The sequence below is a fragment of the Emys orbicularis genome, chromosome 2, assembly GCF_028017835.1.
Source record: "Emys orbicularis isolate rEmyOrb1 chromosome 2, rEmyOrb1.hap1, whole genome shotgun sequence".
In the NCBI taxonomy this organism is placed as follows: Eukaryota; Metazoa; Chordata; order Testudines; family Emydidae; genus Emys; species Emys orbicularis.
The window spans coordinates 279,921,306-279,940,546 of NC_088684.1; the positions used below are offsets into that span (position 1 = coordinate 279,921,306).

General features: G+C 39.1%; 1 protein-coding gene across 1 annotated transcript in view; it reads right to left on the minus strand.

The window, feature by feature from the left end:
- Positions 1-10,934: 10,934 nt before the first annotated feature.
- Positions 10,935-19,241, minus strand: part of RBM33 (RNA binding motif protein 33) — a 146,422-nt gene continuing 138,115 nt past the window's right edge. Inside the window, exons 18-19 of the mRNA XM_065397927.1 lie at positions 11,777-11,865; positions 10,935-11,564 (exon numbers count right to left, since the gene is read on the minus strand). Coding sequence (XP_065253999.1) covers positions 11,516-11,564; positions 11,777-11,865 — 138 coding nt within the window. The 3' untranslated portion in view covers positions 10,935-11,515. The remainder of the gene's footprint in view (positions 11,565-11,776; positions 11,866-19,241) is intronic.

The following is a 19,241-nucleotide window of genomic DNA, read 5'->3' on the forward strand; positions in this document are numbered from 1 at the left end:
AAGACCAGCAAAAGTGACAACAGCCCATGATGGGACGTGGCATAGAGCAAACAAAGGATTAGGCCAGGGAGATAATGAATTTGGGACAAAGGGGCTGAAATTCATTCCAGAACAGAGGTGATCCACCAGGCCCTCTGTACCATGGAAGACCTATTACAGCAGTGGTTCTCAAACATTTGTACTGGTGACCCCTTTCACATAGCAAGCCTCTGAGTGTGACCCCCCCCCCCTTATAAATTAAAATCACTTTTTTCTATATTTAACACCATTATAAATGCTGGAGGCAAAGCGGGGGTTGGGGTGGAGGCTGACAGCTCGCGACCCCCCATGTAATAACATTGTGACCCCCTGAGGGGTCCCGACCCCCAGTTTGAGAACCCCTGGACTACAGCATAGCGCAGGAAGGACTGAAATGGCACTAAGTAGAGCTGCGGGATGTTTTTTGCTTTAATTTTCCATTAGCTTTTAACGAAAGAAACAGAAAAATAAAAAGGTTGTCAATGTTTTGTTTTATCAGAACGCAACGCTTCCGAATTTAAAAATGGTAACAACCTTTTGACCAAGTCTACTCTTTAGTGCAGATGGTGTGTAGACCCTCTGTGTTGGCATGGATGTCACCAAACAAGTATCATGAATCCACTGGGGGACACGTGCTGAACTTGCATTTCTGGTTAGTACCACCAGTGCACTTTCTACAATGTGATGGCAGGAGAGACCAGCTGGTGCATAGTTTTACCATTTTCTTAGCATGCCAGCACTGAAGCAGCTGCGTTGAAGAAATGCTTATATTTTGTGATGTGGTTTCCTTCTGGAGGAGCTGTGGCAAACAAGAAGGGATTTTTACAGTGAATTCTGGGGGCAGAGTTGCTTCCTGGGAATCGGCAGGGCCCGCGGTCACCTAGGGCGCTACAATTTGGGGGGCGGTGATCACGGTGGTATTTCGGTGGCAGGACCTTCCGCCGCCTCTGTGGGGGGCGGCATTTCGGGGCGGGACCTTCTGCCACCTAGGGTGGCAGAAAAGCTGGCGGCGCTCCTGGGAATCAGGCACTGGAATGGGCTCAGATTCCTGAAAGAGGGGATTGCCATCTCTGTTTCAGGGCTGGTGTAGATGATCTGAAATGATGTTACACTTAGACAATACCCAGACACCACATCAGTGATTTCTCCTCCAATGGAAAACTGACCTGCAAGGCCCCCAATATATGCCTCTGCCTACCAGATGGGCTACAACAAAGTGTGTGTACATAGATGCACATCTTAAATGGAGGGGATAGCCATAAAGTTGCACAAGAAAATGGAATACATTTGTCATAGGGAGCATATATTTTTTTAATCTACCTGTAAAGTGTCATGCAAAGCTCTGGTGTTTCAAAATATAGGCTCCAAACCGATAAAATGAAATATTTTTAAAAAAATGTGTAACTAGACTGTGAAACCCATTGCCACTGGAAGTTGAAGCCAAGATCTTAGCAAATCAAGGGAATTGGACACTTATGTGGATAGCAAGAATATAGAGAATAATCATAATTAATGACAACAAATTTTGCAAGGGATATTATATCTCATGCTTCAGGGTTTAAGCCGATCTATTAGAGATCAGGATGAGACCTAATGTGAGAGGCCGATTACCATAAATCTGCCTATTGTGGCGTTCTTCCTCTGAAACTGGGCACTGTTGGAAGCAGGAGACTAGACTACATGGGCCTTGGATCTGATCTAAGGTATGTCCACACCTTGAATACTGTGTGCAGTTCCAGTCATGCCATCTCAAAAAGATATATTAGAATTGGAAAAGGGCAACAAAAATGATTAGGGGTATGGAACAGCTTCTGTACGAGGAGAGATTAAAAAGATTGATTTTTCATCTTAGAAAAGAGGCGACTAAGAAGAGATATGATAGAGGGCTATAAAATTATGACTGGTGTGGAGAAAGTGAATAAGGAAGTGTTATTTACTCCTTCACAAAACAAAAGAATCAGGGGTCACCCAATGAAATTAATAGGCAGCAGGTTTAAAACAAACATGAGTAAGTAGTTTTTTACATGATGCATAGTCAAGCTGTGGAACTCATTGCCAGAGGATGTTGTGAAGGCCAAAATTACAAGTGTTCAAAAAAGAATTAGATAAGTGAATGGAGGATAGGTCCATCATATGGCTATTAGCCAAGAAGGGCAGGGATACACCACCATGCTCTAGGTCAGGGGTTCTCAAACTGTGGGTCATGAGGTTATTACATGGGTGGTCACCAGCTGTCAGCCTCCAACCCTAAATACTGCTTCTGCTCCAGCATTTATAACAGTGTTAAATTTGAATTTATAAGGGAGGGGTTGCACTCAGAGGCTTGCTGTGTGAAAGGGGTCAGCAATGCAAAAGTTTGAGACCCACTGCTCTAGGTGTCCTAGCCTCTTTGTCAGAAGCAGAGAGTGGTTGACAAAGGCTGGATCGCTCAATGATTGCCCGTTCTGTTCATTCCTTCTGAAGCACCTGGTACCGGCCATTGTCAGAAGACAGGATATTGGGCTAGATGGACCATTGGTCTGACCTAGTCTGGCCATTCTTATATTTTTATGTAGTATGGTAATTCCTATGTAGCACTCCTTAATAGAAGAAGGAAAATGTACCTTATTTACGTTGGAAACTTAGCACTTGCCTATGACTGCATCACCTACCCTCTAGGCCAGGTCTACACTTATAGGTTTTGCTGGCATAGTTACTGGTATGTCAGATATGGGTTTGAGTTTCTGGTTAGTTTGACAGACACATGGCTATGCCTGTAAAAACCCTAATGTAGATACAACTGTATGTGGGGGAGAGGGGTGTAAAAAAGTACTTTTTGCCAGTATAGCTTATTTCACTCGCTAACCCAGTATAAGCTATGCTGGCAGAAACACTTTTTTGCTGGCATAAACTGTCTATACTAGGATGGTTATGCTAGTGTAGCTACACAGGAAATAGTTTTAAGTGTAGATGAGGCTTAAGCCATCTATCTGGGACTTATTCTAACATTGCAAACCCTTTCAAAGTTCAATATGCCAGAGGCTGAGGACAGGCAAGGTTCAGAGTCAGGGAAGTAACAGGTTCTCTAGCTCTTACAATTTTAATTTCATGCCCTCCAAGCCCTGCATATTTGGATTCATAGTAACTAAAGCGCCTGGTTTTACAGATAGACAGGATCATGAAATAGTCCCAAGAACATTTTAAAAATTCCCTAAAACTATTTGTTAAAACAGTTTCTGTACCATGCAGACTATGCAACGGTGTGGAATAGTGTAAACGTTTCATCAACATTCATTTGGGATCAACTGCATAACTCACTTGGGATTTAGATGGTTCTGAGACATGTGACCCCCAAACTCATGCTGATAAAACCTGTATACCCCCACCACACACATTCATGGAAGTAGTACATTCTGGCCAGGGAACTGCACAAAAAGAGGTCACTCGAACAGTACTCAATTGGTGGAATGTAGGACAAGAAACAGGAAGACCTGAAATATTCACTCTCCTAAGGAGTCGCAAAATTTTTCATAGTGTGGATCACATCCTACCAGAAAGATTCTCATGGATTCTCCTTTCTCCCATTCTCGATCACTGGCAACCTCTCTTCCCACTTGCAGCTATAATTTTCCTGTGGTAACTGCAACAAGAGCTTACATGGAAAGATAGAGAAGATATGTAAATGTATGTTTAGCTGTCTTTTAATGTAATGTAACATTTGGAGATAAAGAGCACCAGCACCATGTCATCAGCCAACAGTCTGAAGAAGCTTGTTTAGTTTGAAGGGTAGATATTCAGCCAGAATTCCCTTAGCAGCAACACAGTTCAAAAGATCTAAACACAAATTTAGATGTGAGCTTTCTTAAAAGCGCCAGCACTTAACTTTGGGCATATGGCCTTGATGCAATAGGGCAAAATCATGCAACCTTCGTATGAGTACGTCCTCATTCTCATGAATAGCCCTACTGAAATCAATAGAGCTATATTCAGGTTAATAAGGAATCCCTCAGTGGGGGAGGGATAGCTCAGTGATTTGAGCATTGGCCTGCTAAACCCAGGGTTGTGAGTTTAATCCTTTAGGGGGCCACTTAGGGATCTGGGGCAAAATCAGTACTTGGGCCTGCAAGGGGGCTGGACTAGATGACCTTTCAAGGTCCTTTCCAGTTCTAGGAGATAGGATATCTCCATTAATTTATAATTTAATTTAATTTATAACTGTTTGGCATTTAGATTACTAATTTATGCAAAAAGCCATATCTTTACTGCTACCTGCCCCCATCCCCTTTTGTCTGCTTATTCACCTGTGGTGTCTTAAAAAAATAAACTAAATTGCAGCCTCTCTGGGTTATGGATTGTCTTTTTGTTCTACTCATTTGCAGTGCCTAGAAAAAGAGACCCTGCCTTGTGATTGGTCATCTGTGGGTGCTACCAAGAAATAATAATGATACACGGTATTTGTAATTAGTGACAAATGTGACGTTCATGTGGTGCATATGAACAAGATACAAAGGCAATATGCTACAAAGAAAAGGAAAAAATATTTTATTGACACAATTTAGTTACAATAAATACACTTAAATACATACTGACATTTGAAGTATGGAATCACATACAAGGAACTTGTACATTATTTCTGTGTTTTCATTTTTACATTCACACCTAGCATATACCACAGAAAGGTATCTAATGCAAATGGAAGGACTTGGTATAATCAGGCATATAACACTTAAGAAATGAGAAGTAAAATAATGTGTGTAGATGATGCAGTAGAAAACATGAAGCAGATGAACCCACAGTGGAGTCAGTATCATGATACAGTCGCCTCTTGAATTTATAGTCTGAACTCCTAATAAACACAAGCTTCATAATCCAGATTAGAACAGTACATTTTAAATTAGAGTTTCAATATACCCAAATATATCCAGCACTTAAGAGTTTATAGGTTAGGAAGGATCACATTCAGTAATAGTAATAGAGGTAGAATTGTGTTGACAGGTGCTCATTACTTCTAAGTGGCAATGATAAAGTACTATTACTATCACTGAATTCAAGAATAGAACTCCTGCAAAAGTAAAGGGTAGGAAAAAAGTTAGTAATTAGTCTTAAATCTCCTGGTATGCCACAGAAGCTAGAGCATATCTGGAAACTGCTGTCACTCCCCTAAGTGGAAAAGAGCTGTGAAACAAAATGGTTAAGTAATATTTTCTCCACATCTTTGGAATGTTCAACACATCCTAAAATGTGAAACCTCTAAAAATGACCCCTCCTTTGGGTGGCAGCTGTTTATGTTCAAACATTTACAACTAACATCTGTAGGAAAGACGCAGCAGTACAATTTACTTTCAATACAGGCGACCAAAACATTGTATTAGGGAACTAGAATAGAGAATGATTCTGAGAGATGGGTACTACAACTGTCAGACAGGCAGAAAGAGAAAGTTTTGGACAGAGATGAGAAGAACATCAAGGAAAAGACAGCAGTAAAGAATTAACATTCTTGCAGGTGAACTAGGAGTGAGGGGAAATAGGAAGGGGACAGAGAAAGGGTGAGGAGAACCAAGGTGACTAGGGATAACTTTGTAAAAAAATAAAGTGTTATGACTTGTTTTAATGGTGTAACTTCTTAAGAGTATGAATTATATGGTCCATCAGAGACAGATGATCAACTGTAAATAAATTCATTAGTCTTGTCTTTGCTGTATCTGTAAATGAAAATGTGTATTAATTTGAAAGTTAAAATTACTGAAAACTCCCATCTCCTGCAAAGTAGTCCTGCAAAAAATTGTTTAATTATTGAAAATAAGTAGTTTTATTTCTGTTTATGCAAAGTAAACCTGTGAGACACTAGAAAAATTACTATGCACAATGAAAAGCCTGAACTATGAAATGCATTAAAAAAAAAAGGTAAAAATAGCAGTAAAATGCTTCATTTAACAGTGATTTTCCATATAATCACAGATACTATTTCAGCCATAATATATTTTATGTAACTGTACACGGGGCTGTTTTTAAAAAAACCCTACATTTAATCTGTAATAAATTTTAAAATAGTGTAAGCTCAATTAACTGGGATGCTGTTAAATTAAAAATCCTTGATGTAAACCTGTTGAGAAATTATTAAATATGTACAATGACCCCTTTCCATTTAGAGTTAGAAAAATAAAGTGTCCAACTTGAGAAGTGAGAAAACAATGCAAGTGCTTACAGACCCAGTGAAATTAGCCTTCCCATTAAGTTTTACACAGTGCAAAAGACAATGTACTTCCCACCAAAATAAGCACAGAAATGGAAACTGAAGATTAAAAAAAAAAAAAACCCCGCAAAAGGTAGTGCTAAAGAATAAAACAAATGATCCTTCCCAACCATATTATACCAGAAGATGGTATACATGAGGATCCAATATGAATCAGTGTTTTTGTACACAAGACCTTGCGCTCATGTGGATAAGAAGTTAAAATGTAGGCAATTTTTATGATAAAATTAAACTAGGTTACAAAAAACCTTACATAAAATCCTTAGGATTTAATACTAACTTAAGATAAAATACTTCTAGTATTAAAACTGTTGAATTGATTCATATTTAAAGAATGGTGCTAAGTAACATTTCAGAATCAAAGCCAGTTTAAAGGTAACATTGAAACAAGAGCCTTAAATTACCCTAATGATTTATTCCTCTCATAATCTAGTGGACTTTCTTTGATCTGTCTAGTGCCTCTTTCCCCCACTTTTATTTTTCATCCAACACTGCTGCTAGAAAAATCAAAGTACCAAAAATTGCTAAAAAGAAAAAAGTTACACCTAGAGGACCAAAACTAAAAATCCTGTCTAACAGTGAGTATGTGAAGCCAGAAGCATATCCTTGGGGTAGAAACATACATAGAATATTGCAGTGCTAATGGGGAGGACAATACAACATCTACAGGAGTATGGTGGAGCACAAATCTAGGACATATCCAGAAAAGTCAAACTATGGATAAAGGCAACACCCACAGCTACTTCTGCTAATTCTAGGAAGTGCCCACAGCATCGTCTTAGAAGGGGCAAAACTTTTAAAACTGACCAGACTGAAGATACTTTATGGTGTAAACATTCAAAAAAAAAAAAAAAAAAATTCAGGACCAAATAAAATGCTCTTATTTATTCCCCAAAGTAGTCAGAATTAGTTGCTATAATGTATTTATTATACGTGTAAGGTAATAAATGTAGTAATACACAGGCATGCTGAGAATACCTACACTTTTGTAAAAGTTCTTCAGACTAAATCTTTGCAATGGAATCCAACTATGAAAGGAATTAAGATGCCCAATGAAGATCTGGTAGTTTACTTACTAAAAGGGCCTTAAGCAGGGCTGTGAAAATTAAAAGTGAGTTTTCAGAACCAACCCCCAAATGGGAATTAAACCTATTCGTTTGAAGATGTATTTTTGTCTTATATTCTGTAGATTTGACTTCAATATTTATAAATATCATCATAATCTTTTGTCCAGTTACATTGGAGATGAATCAGTCATTCTTGGCCCACATCAGCCTGCTAAATTAAAAAAATCGGTCACTATAATTTATAAAACATTTTATAGCAATTCCTGTATTTATGAAGATTCTATAGATCTGCACTTCTGCCTCTCCCTATCGATAGGATTTTAACCAAGCTCCTCAATTCTGTTTAATGGTTTCTTTTCATCATACACAACGTGCCACCCTGCTCTCAGAGATTGTGAAAAGAATAAAATGTTAACATGACCAACTTGAATTACGTGTTGAACAAAAAAAACTAAAATAACCCCAAGCTCCCAATCTTTGAGAACAATATCTTTAGACCGACCTCTTTGTACTTATACAACATAAAGAACCCTTCTAGAAACCCAAACCTTGGTCCGACATGAGAATGTGAAGATCTAGTGTAATGTATAATCCGTTTAACCTTTAAGGACAAAGGCCTCTTAAAGAAATTAAGACCATTCTTCTATAATTTCACACATAATATGGCCAGATCAATCTAGTAGCCAAGATGTGATATGATAGAGTAAAATGAACTTAGAAGTGCCACAAGATCAAAACAAGATAACTGAAAACGAAAAAAATATATATTTGGCTCCACATAATCACCTACGGTATTTACCTTTTAAAATAGCATTACTAAATTTAAGTTTCTCTGAAACTTGTGAACAAATAATACACAGATCAGGATATATGTATTGACTTACTAGCATCTTTATAAAAAATTGAAGAGATACACAAAAACACATCAACATTTATGGAACTATGTCCATTAAACTTAGATAAGACAACACAAAAAAAACTAACAAGTAGCTAAGATGTGGTTGAATTGTAAGCACTCTGAGTAACATCTTTTAATTTTAAAAGTTCCATATTTACATTGTATATTAAATGCAATTTTTGCATTCTGCATCTTATTTTAAATGCATGATAAAGAAAGAACAAGATAATGGTTGCAACAGATCTTCCAAGAAAATTAACTTAAGATGGCCAGATTTAACGAAGTGCTGTAAGTGAACATGGAAATAACAGTTTTCTAATTTTACTTCTACTTCCTTTGCTTTTGTGGGAGGAGCCACAACAAATGGAACCAAACTGTGATGCTATGGTTCAAATCGGTCATTGCCAGTAAATCCAGTTTTAAGTTAGGAGTTTATTACTGAAGATATGTTTTATTGAAACATTTTTAATGCATGCCTAAACCTAATGGTGGTTGTTACTACTGTACTTTTTTGAAGTTCAACCTGTTAAAAAGATTTGTAATATACAGGACGTATGTATGTACATAATCGTATCCATATAAACATACATACATACAGAACATACTCACAGTTCCCATATGATACCCAGCTACTGTGATAAGCAGCTATTGTCACTATCGAATATGTCTGCACTCTATCTATGCACAAGCAGTAATCTAAAGTAAAAGTCTATAAAGAGGGATATATACAATTATTAAACAATGCTTACATCGCTCCAATCTATTTGGTAAGTTTAAGGATACATTGCTCATGTCTTTGTTTTCAATGCCACAGGATGGTTATGTGGGGAAAAGTTTAAAAAACCCTGACTAAAAATTCTTAATCCTGTAGTTGCAAAATGTTGCTCTCCTAGGGACTGATTCAAAACCCACTGAAGTCAGTATGAGACTTTCCACTGACTTCTTCAGGTTTTGGATAGGGCCCCTATTCTTTAGGCCTCAAAAAAGCTCATATTCCAACATTATCATCTGCTTATACAAGAACAGCTGATCAGCTGCAGACTTGCCCACTGCTGGAATCCCCCTACTGTGCTATTTGTAGTCACATCTGGCCCATACTTCCATGGGCAGACACTCGGATCCATTTATTTTCTGGATGTTTTTCCAATCTTCCCCTCACAGAGAAGCTGTTCCTTAACAGTGGGTACGTCACCACCTTTAATGGCCCATCTAAGATGTAAGCATTCCTTTTTAACAATAAAAAATACAATATTTGTGGGGTTTAGTAATGGTGGACGTGAGAAGGGAAGAGTACTAGTGAGAACCAAGCACCAGGGAAGTCAGGTGTCATGCTAGCCTTCACCTACAGCCCCACCAACTCATTTCTACCTGTGACACATCTGCTACTCCCAGTCTTGGATCTGTCCTGAGCAGAGAACATCAACTGTGCTGCACTGCGCCAAATGTTATGATTTAGAGATATGCAAATGTGAGAAAACCCACTTTCATATGTGAATATTCTAATGATCTTACTGTGATCTGCTAAGATACACGCTTTGCTAAGATGCAAATGGCTTTAGAAACCACTATTCCTTAAACATTTTCATTTTCCCATTGTAATAATGTTAATACACTACATTAGTCTCCTATTATTTCAGTGGAAAAAGAAAGCAGTTTTACCTAGGAGACTTTAGACACTATTTATTTAATTTTTAGTAACTTCTACTTAATTGGAAATCAGTACAAAAAACTCTGCTGTGAGAAAGCCAATTAGAAAGCCTATGTGAACTCTGTCACCACTAAATCTTACATACAAGCTAAGGTTTACTGCAACGAATTTGCTTCAAACTGTCATTCTTCCATATTCTGGCACTTGTTTAGACCCCATTCACAAGCTCCTGCAGATTCACATCATGTTAGTGTTTTTTCTGTTTCTGTTACTTGAGTATCCTCAAAGACTATGAAGTTTCCGTAGGTGCCCACTTCAAAAAGTGGGTCAGCACTCAAAAGTATATCCTAAAAATAAAGAATGAAGGAAAACCCCACCAAATAAAAACTAAGAAAATGTTTCATAAAACCTGCAATCGGATATAAACAATGGCATTTTGCTAAATTTGTCCAAAAGTAACTGAAAACGTGTTCCTTTGGAAATGCCATCCAGATGGTTCTAACCCAAAGGAAGTATAATGGATTTTACCAACTATAAAATGCAATCTCCTTTAATATTTGCACATAATTTTTAGAACTGCCAATTTCACCCGCAGCATAACAACATCCTCATAATCCCATCTTTGTGGGGAACACCATGTCACAATTCTAATGCCTTTGCTATGATGTTTTTTTTTTTTTAAATGGTTTAGCATTAGTCACAAACTAAATTTCAAGGACAAAAACTAATTGACAAAGATTAAGAGGAAGCATACTCTGCAATAGTGGCACAAAGAAACGCTATTGGGAATGTACCACTTTCTCTGTGTCACCCTATTTTTAAAATGAGCTTAAGTGTTTCACTTTTTCCTCGTATCTTGCAATCCCATTTAAAAAACAATCTAAACTGTAATAAATTACTACTTGGAGTAAACTACCCCATTATGCTACTGAAAGGTGAAGATCAAGATCCTTCGTTTTAAACTATGGGGGGAAATGTAGCAATGTTATTCCTACAACGTGTTTTCATTTCACAAAGCGAGGGGGGAGGGAGTAAAGAGGGAATGTGTCAGACTAGAAGATGCAAAAACCGATCTACTATATTTACAAAAACAGAAACTACAGACTTCCAGTGTCACCTCCAAAGCCTTTCAGATTATCATCATCAATCAAGTAGGCCATGTCTTAATCTATATAAGAATGCACCTTCTATCTTCTCAGAGGAACAACATACATGTGTTTTGTTTAGAGAAGTGAGTTCTCATTTAAATACCCTGCACTGAAGATAAGAGCAACCATTATCAAATATTCTTTGCTATGAAGAAACTTTTTAAATTTTTCAATGTAAGTGTTCTTTTTCTCAACTCAAGTCACTGTGATCACACAGTACGATCTTGAAGAACAATGTCTACATGCATTGTAAGCACTTGGAAAAAAAATCTGTAGTTCCATGGGGTTACAACCGAATGTGAAGAAATTGAACACAAAACTCCACTTTGCTAGATCCTCTTAAGTTCAGCTTATCTTGAGGAAATCTTGTTACTTTCTGTAGTTCTACAGAGCAGTTAAAGAAAGACTGTAAACTGAAAAGACTTCAGATCCTGATGGTTTTGCCTTTGTATCTTCTCCCTACGTAGCTCCACAGTATGCTTCTATTAGCGTTATCAGCTATGCTCACTCAACTATCAAAGCCACGTTAATGTGGGATAGATCTATCATATGCCTGTAAAATGTTAAAGAAATAGTTAGTATATTCGGCACACAAACTTATACTACTATGTGTATGGAGAGTAGAAAACAAGGTTTTCTTGAAGGTCAGTAGTAAAATATATGTTTGAATATGGACTTGAATATGAAACTGTCATAGGAGACCATGATTTCAGCTTTTAAAGAGGGCAGATAAACTAAAGAATGAATCAATGGCTAAATATTTACCTGTGGAATTTCTGTTGAAATGCTAATGCATGTGCTGGTTCCTTAAATTTCGCTATGGCTTTCCGTTGCTGAGGAAGCATCTGTAAACTCTATGGAAGACAAAAAACACAGTTTTCTCAGATATGATCACTTTCTACAAAAAATTTCATTATCTTTGTTTCAGAGACATTGCAAAACTGGTCATTTTTCTGTTACCAGAAATGCTTATTGGCCTGTAAAAGGGAATTAGACTGTTAGTATTATTTACATAGCTGAGATGTGAAACTGGAGTTCCCTGCTGTTCTATATGGAGAGCTTTCAGTCAGAAATCAAGTTGGAAACGCACTGGAGCTTTCCAAGAGAAGAGGTTAAGAGTCCAAACTAACAATTGTACAGATGGGGAAACCGAGGCAGCGATGCCTAAGTATCTTGTTGAAGTTTAGGGCCTAATCCTTCAATCTGATCCATGTGGATGGACCATAGCATCTGCAAAGAGGCCCACTAACTTCATTGGGAGTATCCACATGGGCCCAGGTGCGGGGGTCTAGCCATGGGGATCAGATTGAAGGATCAGGGGTACACACAAGACAGACAGTGACAGAACCAGATACAAAATCCAGATCTCCTGACATCAAGCCATATGCTGTAACCACGAGGCCACATTCCATCTGTATTTTCATAAAAATATATAGGACTGGCTTTTGATAGACATTAGGGGAAATTTACAGAATGTACTGAAATACAGTAGTTACAGTGCTTTGGTAACTCCTGATTGCCAGCTAAGATCAGAAACAAAAGTTACAAACTAGCATTTTAATTATTATAATGGCAAACTTTTCACGTATAATGCAACTGGAAGAAATCTGAGAAATGTAAAAAAATATATTTACACATGATGTGCATAATAAGCAGCTACTGATTCATAAACATAAATGTTCAGCATGACTGGAGACTCACCTAAAAGAAGATCTGCCCCACATCCCTTTCTCCAAAGACCAATATACAACCTATGAAGTCCAGAGTTATGTTCAAGTTGGGAGAGGGAAGATTTAATTGAAGAGACTGTATATAAGGCACCCTTCAACTTTCATGGGAATTGATAAAACTATAATTAAAAGTCTTAATCCCAATTTGCAGCACACCAATAAAGATGTTTCTGGGAATTATTTTTTCAAACTAAGGGTAAGTCTACACTGCAATATAAGCCCAAAGCTCAAACTCTGGCTCAAAGCCTGGCACTCCCCCCCCCCCCCTTCCATCTACACACAAATTGCACTAACCCAGGGCTCGGACCCAGAGTCCCAGGACTCCATGGGGATGGAGGATCCGAGCCTGAGTCAAGCCGGGAGCCAGGGTTCAAGTCTTGTTGCTGTGCAGTGTAGATGCACCCCCACTGGACTTGTGTGCTGGAAGTCCGCCAAAAATATCCCACAACCCCACAGACAGCCTTTCTTTGTCCTCTGGACAGTCAAGTTTGATGGACAGTCAAGTCTTCCCACAATGTATCATGAACAAAGTGCTAAAGCAGTCACATTTTGGGAGGGCGCTAGAAAGTCTCAGATATCCATAGCTGGACTCAGGTCTACATAATACAGTGTAGATACAAGAGCGCCAGGCTGTGAGGCAGGACTCAACAATTCCTATCCTGGGGTTACAAATGAGTGTAAATGCTCAAGCCCGAGCTTAATAAACCCACGGTCTGCTAACTCAAGTTCTAACCCTGGGCTTACGCTGCAGTGTAGACACATCCCGACTCTAAAGTATTCCAGCCATAAAGGCTGGAATATCATCTTACACAACAAAACTTCAAGACATGCACAACCTAAAACAGAATCAACACGTGATCTTACTACTGTAACAAATTGTTCTTCCTCACACTGTTCCTGCGATTGTCACAGTATCACTACATCATGTCTAAGGGCAGGTCTACTCTGCAAAAAAATAAAAATAAAAATAAAGGTGTATTCTTAACTCAGGTTAGGTAACGCATATTAGTGAACTCAGGTTCAATTTAGGGTTGCCACCCATCCGGCCTTTACCCGGACAGTTGGGGTTTTGGCTTCTGTGTCCAGGTACCATTTAGGGTTGCCAGATGCCTGGTTTTCAACCGGAAAATCCACTCAAAAAGGGGAACTGGCAACCCAAAATGGCACACGAACCAAAAGTCCGGTTACCGGGGGAGGTGCCGGGTCATTACCCTGTACCAGTCCCTGCTCAGCCACAGCTGCCTCCTACCTGCAGGTAGGCTCCTTGAGAAGATCCAGCAAGCAACGGGGGACAGGGAAGAGGAGCGAGCAATGGGGGCGGGGTCTTGGGGGGAAGAGGTGGGGCAAGGGCAGGGCCTCGGCTGTCCAGTTACCAGCTGTTAGAATGGTTAAAACAGGAGTGAAGACAAGGCAACTTGGCTTTTAACTCTGGTTAGCTGGTCGAGTTCTCCCCCCAGACTCACCTATAGGTTTTAATTCGAGCTGCTCACCTGAGTTGCCATGTCTTCCCTTCTATTTTAAGCTGAGTTTGGTGATGCAGGTTAGTAACCTGAGTTCAGAACACACTTTTTCTAGGGTGTGGGCAATGTAGACATACCCTTAGATTGTATAGCAGGCTGTCTGGAGCAGGGATTTTACCTTTTTGGGTTTCTGTAAGTCACTTATCACCTATTTTTTGTATTACAAAGAAGCAACAAGGAAAAGACCGTAGACCCTTTTTTTGTGCATTTTATTCCATCTGTTGTGCTTCGCAATTCTGTGATTGCAGAATTACTACCTGGACTGCAGACTCCAATCCCCATTGCTGAATGGAGCATCTCTAAAAAATGGGGCTAGATCTCTCCTACAGCAACCCACTACTCTCCTTAGAATGAGGAGACAAAATCAAACACATGTAGCCAGCATGGCTCTGAATGGCTGCTTCCTCACTTGAGCAAGTAAATGCTGCCTGTGCTCTTGTGTGGTAGCTGCAAGAGGCTCTCCATTTATCTCCGCTGCTCAAGGACTTCTCTGGCCAGGGCCATGTAATGGGTACTTGCACAATAACTTTTTTCCTTTGCTTTAAATTAAAGGCACATTATCAAAGTTTCAGGGGCAATATCCAGATTTGTCGCTGTGGGGGACGTAAGAGGTTTGCTCTTTTACAAAACAGAAGTTAAAAAAAATATTTATTTAAATTGCCTTCAACACCCCGATTTTTTCAAAATATTTGAAAGCAGGGAGCGAGCAGCATCATTCTTGGGAGTTTCTAGACAAAATTATTGCTTTTTTTGGTCACTGTTCGTTACCAGCTAAAAAGAGCTATAACTTTACAGCAAGTGGGGGCAGTGTATTCTGCCTTGAATACATTCATTCTTTAAATTCTTCATATTTCTTAACTTAGCAGGGGATATCAGAGTTTTATGCTAGGTAGTTTAGTGTGGTCTTCGCTATTTCTCTCAGTGAAGAACTGGAAGGCAGTATAATGTGTCGTCCCCATTTTAACTGGTTGCCAAATACATTAAGCTTTTTTGTTTTCTATCAATTTTAATCCTGCAAAATGGATCCTAGACTACTATTTTACCATCTAAGGCAAAGAAGCTGGCATTAAAGCATCAATGGCCCAATTATAGAGGTAAGGTGTGCAAACGAGGAAGGACAAAAAATGAGCAATTTAAGCATGAAAGAAGTGTACCTTGGAATGTGGTCAAGTGCATTTGTGCTAAAAGTGAAACCAATAAAAAACAATGATGAGCATAGGCATATATGTTAACATGACTCCTGGAGCACACAAAAAGGGAAATGGTCAAAAGTGAGGGGTGACTGTGACAATCATTGCATACTGACTCTCCCTGACCGTAGGGTAACAACTATTCTATTTTCACGAATAACTTAATTTCACTGTAAGGCAGGAATAAGTCAGGTGTGTAATGGACCACATGTTATACCAGGAGAACCCAGGTAGGTTTGCTTAACAGACAACTTCCTCAGAATGGCAAGCATATCCTATCCATCACCATTTGTGATGTCCCATAAAGAATAAGGGAAGAAAAATAATAATTGAAGACACCTGACCCAAAAATTCCATTACTAGGTGGCAATCCCAAGGAAAGAAAAAAATCGGTCAGCTAAAGTAATCCTTACATTATCAACATAGGATTCAACCATGAGCATAACTGTGGCAACAGCCCTAAACTCCTACATTTTAGAGGAGGGACCATGACACTGCTTCTAATATGCCTTTTATTCCACCTGTGTCCCAGAATTTGAGTGTAAACTTGCATGAATATTTCCACTGAGCGTTTTGGGGGTTTTCCTTCATAGGATATGCATGAAGCATAAATGTCTGAGGTTCACCGAATGTTTAGGGCATGTTTAGAGACGCATTTTGATTACAACAGAAAACTACACTGGCACCAGTGAGGTAAGGCTGTTACTTTAATTTTTTCTTTTAAGATTTAGGTAACCTACTTATGGAACATTAATAGGAAAATAATTGTACTCTTCTTTCAGTGAGACATTTCCATGAACACAGAAAAACATTCAATTTAACAGGAAAGTATTCACGTTTCTACATACAATGTATGTATATACTACAAACATGAAACTTTCTTCACAAGGATATGATGTTCCCATCATACACTACAGCATTTTCTATTCATATCGTATATTATACACAATCTTTAAAAACACCAGTTTTTCAGTTGTTACATATTAAAATTAAATCGCAAACATGACATTAATGTGACTGGCATTTTCTACTGTTTGATTATGGGAAAGCATGAAATAAAGTTTTGTACCAAAAAATAGGGAAAATAACTTGATTGCAGGGGCCAGACAGGCTCTTCAGGTTGGACAGTCGTTTAAAAAATAGCAACAGGCATGATGATTTCAACATGTTTCTTCTGCCCGTACAGGATATAAAATAACTATACGCGGTAACGAGAGTGCAGGTGTGTAAATTAAATGGTTTTTGAAAAGATCTGCAAATGGATCACATTTGCTACATTAGACAAACTTTCCCCCCCTAAATTATTAGAAAGATGACAGTATATTTGTAATATAAAACTTCAGCACAAATTCTTCAAGCTAGTGGACGGCACTGAGAACCCCTCCTCCCCAAAACTAAAAACTGTTACTAAGAAATCTCGATGGGCCTGATTCTCATTTACATTAAGACCATGCTAGCAGTGTAAATTATGCTCACTTTAGGGCCCCTTTAATTACCACAGCAATGTAAAAGGGCCGTAGTATAAATGAGAATCAGACCCAATGAAAAATACTTGAGATTTCGTTCATTTTCCTGTTCCCTCCCCCCTTTAACCTGTGACTTCCCACTCTCTTGTCCTTTATTGCAGTTTTCTTTTTCAATTTTCTCTGTGGTCTCCCCTCATTTTCTCTTCCTTTCAGTCTTTTCCAACAGAATGGGGCCATTCAGTCAGAACCACATTCCTGAACAATAGCTATTTCACAATGGTTCCAATATTATGAAACTGACACTGTTCCTTATAGTTTCTCACTGCTGCTGATGCCTCCTGGAATGAGGAAGAGCATAGTATGGTACAAGCACAGGTATTACTACTGGGAGGCACCCATCTATTGGAAATGAGGAGTCAAATATTAAAGCCTGCCCCTCTGGATACAAGATGTGGGTCAATAGTCCTTATCTGTATGGCCTTGCAAGGGAGATATGCTACATGTCCAGTGGTTTGAGCCTTGGCCTGCTAAACCCAGGGTTGTGAGTTCAATCCTTGAGGGGGCCACTTAGGGATATGGGGCAAAATCAGTACTTGGGCCTGCTAGTGAAGGCAGGGGGATGGACTCGATGACCTTTCGGGGTCCCTTCCAGTTCTCTGAGATAGGTATATTATGTCTTGGAGCTTTACTGAAATTTACTGCATGGCTTTAAATATTAAAATTTAAGTGCAAAGGACATACTGCCATATATACAAGGTGTTCATTGACAAAGAACCCCTAAAATTTCACCCTGGATGTGACGGGTGGGGCAAAGAACCTTTATTCCCTTCAAAGAAATGCTGAGAAAATGTGTTAGTTATAACTACTGTATTTGGCACAAACTTATTTGCTTAAGTGGTACACTATCACTGACAAAAGACTTTCTGTAGTGTTTTTTGCCTCCATAATTGTCTCATGCCTCCATAATTGTCTCATGCTAATTTCAATCACAGAATTTGACATGTGAATAATTATGTTAGTCAGTAGTCCAGAGTATTTGGAGTACATTATCCAGTCAGTATTCAGCCAAAATTCACTATCTACATTCTAGCATAGGAATGAAAAAATTAATACAAATCCACAGTTCCATGAGGCTCCTGTAGTAATCTCATGCTACATCTATCAAGCATACGGACGTCACTATTATAGCAAACAAAAGCAAATATTTGCCATTTTATTACCAGGATTCAGAGTCTATTAAGTGGCAGACAAATATCCACATTAATTGTGACAGTTGTGGTTTATGGAGAAACACACCTGCTGCAACTATTTCAAACTATCCTCTTTTTACTTATACAAGGATACTATCAACACTGATGGAGCGGAAAACTGATGTAACATTATTGAACGTTTTATTTAAACATAACTCCCAAGTGACCAGCACTGAGTCTGAAAGGCAAAGAAAAGTCTGCTAACTGGGCCTATCATCCAGTACTTTGGCACCCTCTGATTCCTTCAGAGCATTCTCCTCCTGATTGGCACTTCATTGCCGGTGTTGCTCATACCAAAGGCATCATGGGGATCAAAGCACCAATCAGAATTCCAAGGCAAGAGGAACAGAGAATGAAGGAGTCGTAAGCGGAGAAAGAAAACAAGAAAAGACTGCATTTCCACATTACTCTTCCCCACTTTCCTGTCAGCCTGGTGTCTGCATGATGCAGGATGAGCATTTCACATGCCTAGGTTGAGAGAGTCCAACTACACACACTAATCTGTATCATTTCTACAGATATAGTACATACATCCCAGTGCTGCAGCACATAATGTACATGAATAGGTAAGTTTGATATGCTACATACCCCTCTGTGAGCTGACAGAGGCATGCTGTACTGGTCTAGAAAGGGGAAGGATGTTGGATTCGTCATGCACATCAAGGATTTTAAAAAGATATACTGTACTTCCATGTACGGAATCCCAGCCTAACGTTCCTGACCCTTTGAGGTGCCAAGTTCTGTTCCCTCCTCGGGGGGCTGCTGTTCCAACTGTCCCTGACCTTAGGTTCCTTCTCTTCCTCTACACTAAGTGGTGCATACAGCGCTGTTCCTTCCGCTCTGTGGTAGGGGGCAGCACTGGGTAGTAGCAGAAACAGAGATGATAAAGGTGAGAGGGAACATATTGTAGGAATGCATTTCCAAGCATGGGAAGACTGAGTGGGGGAATGAGAATGGGAAACAGTAAGGAGGACAGCACACCGGTGGGGGTGGGGGTGGGGGGGGAGGAGAAGGGAGAAGAGTCCTGATGAAAATAAAAGAAAAGAGGAGATAACAGTGATAAAGACAGGGAGT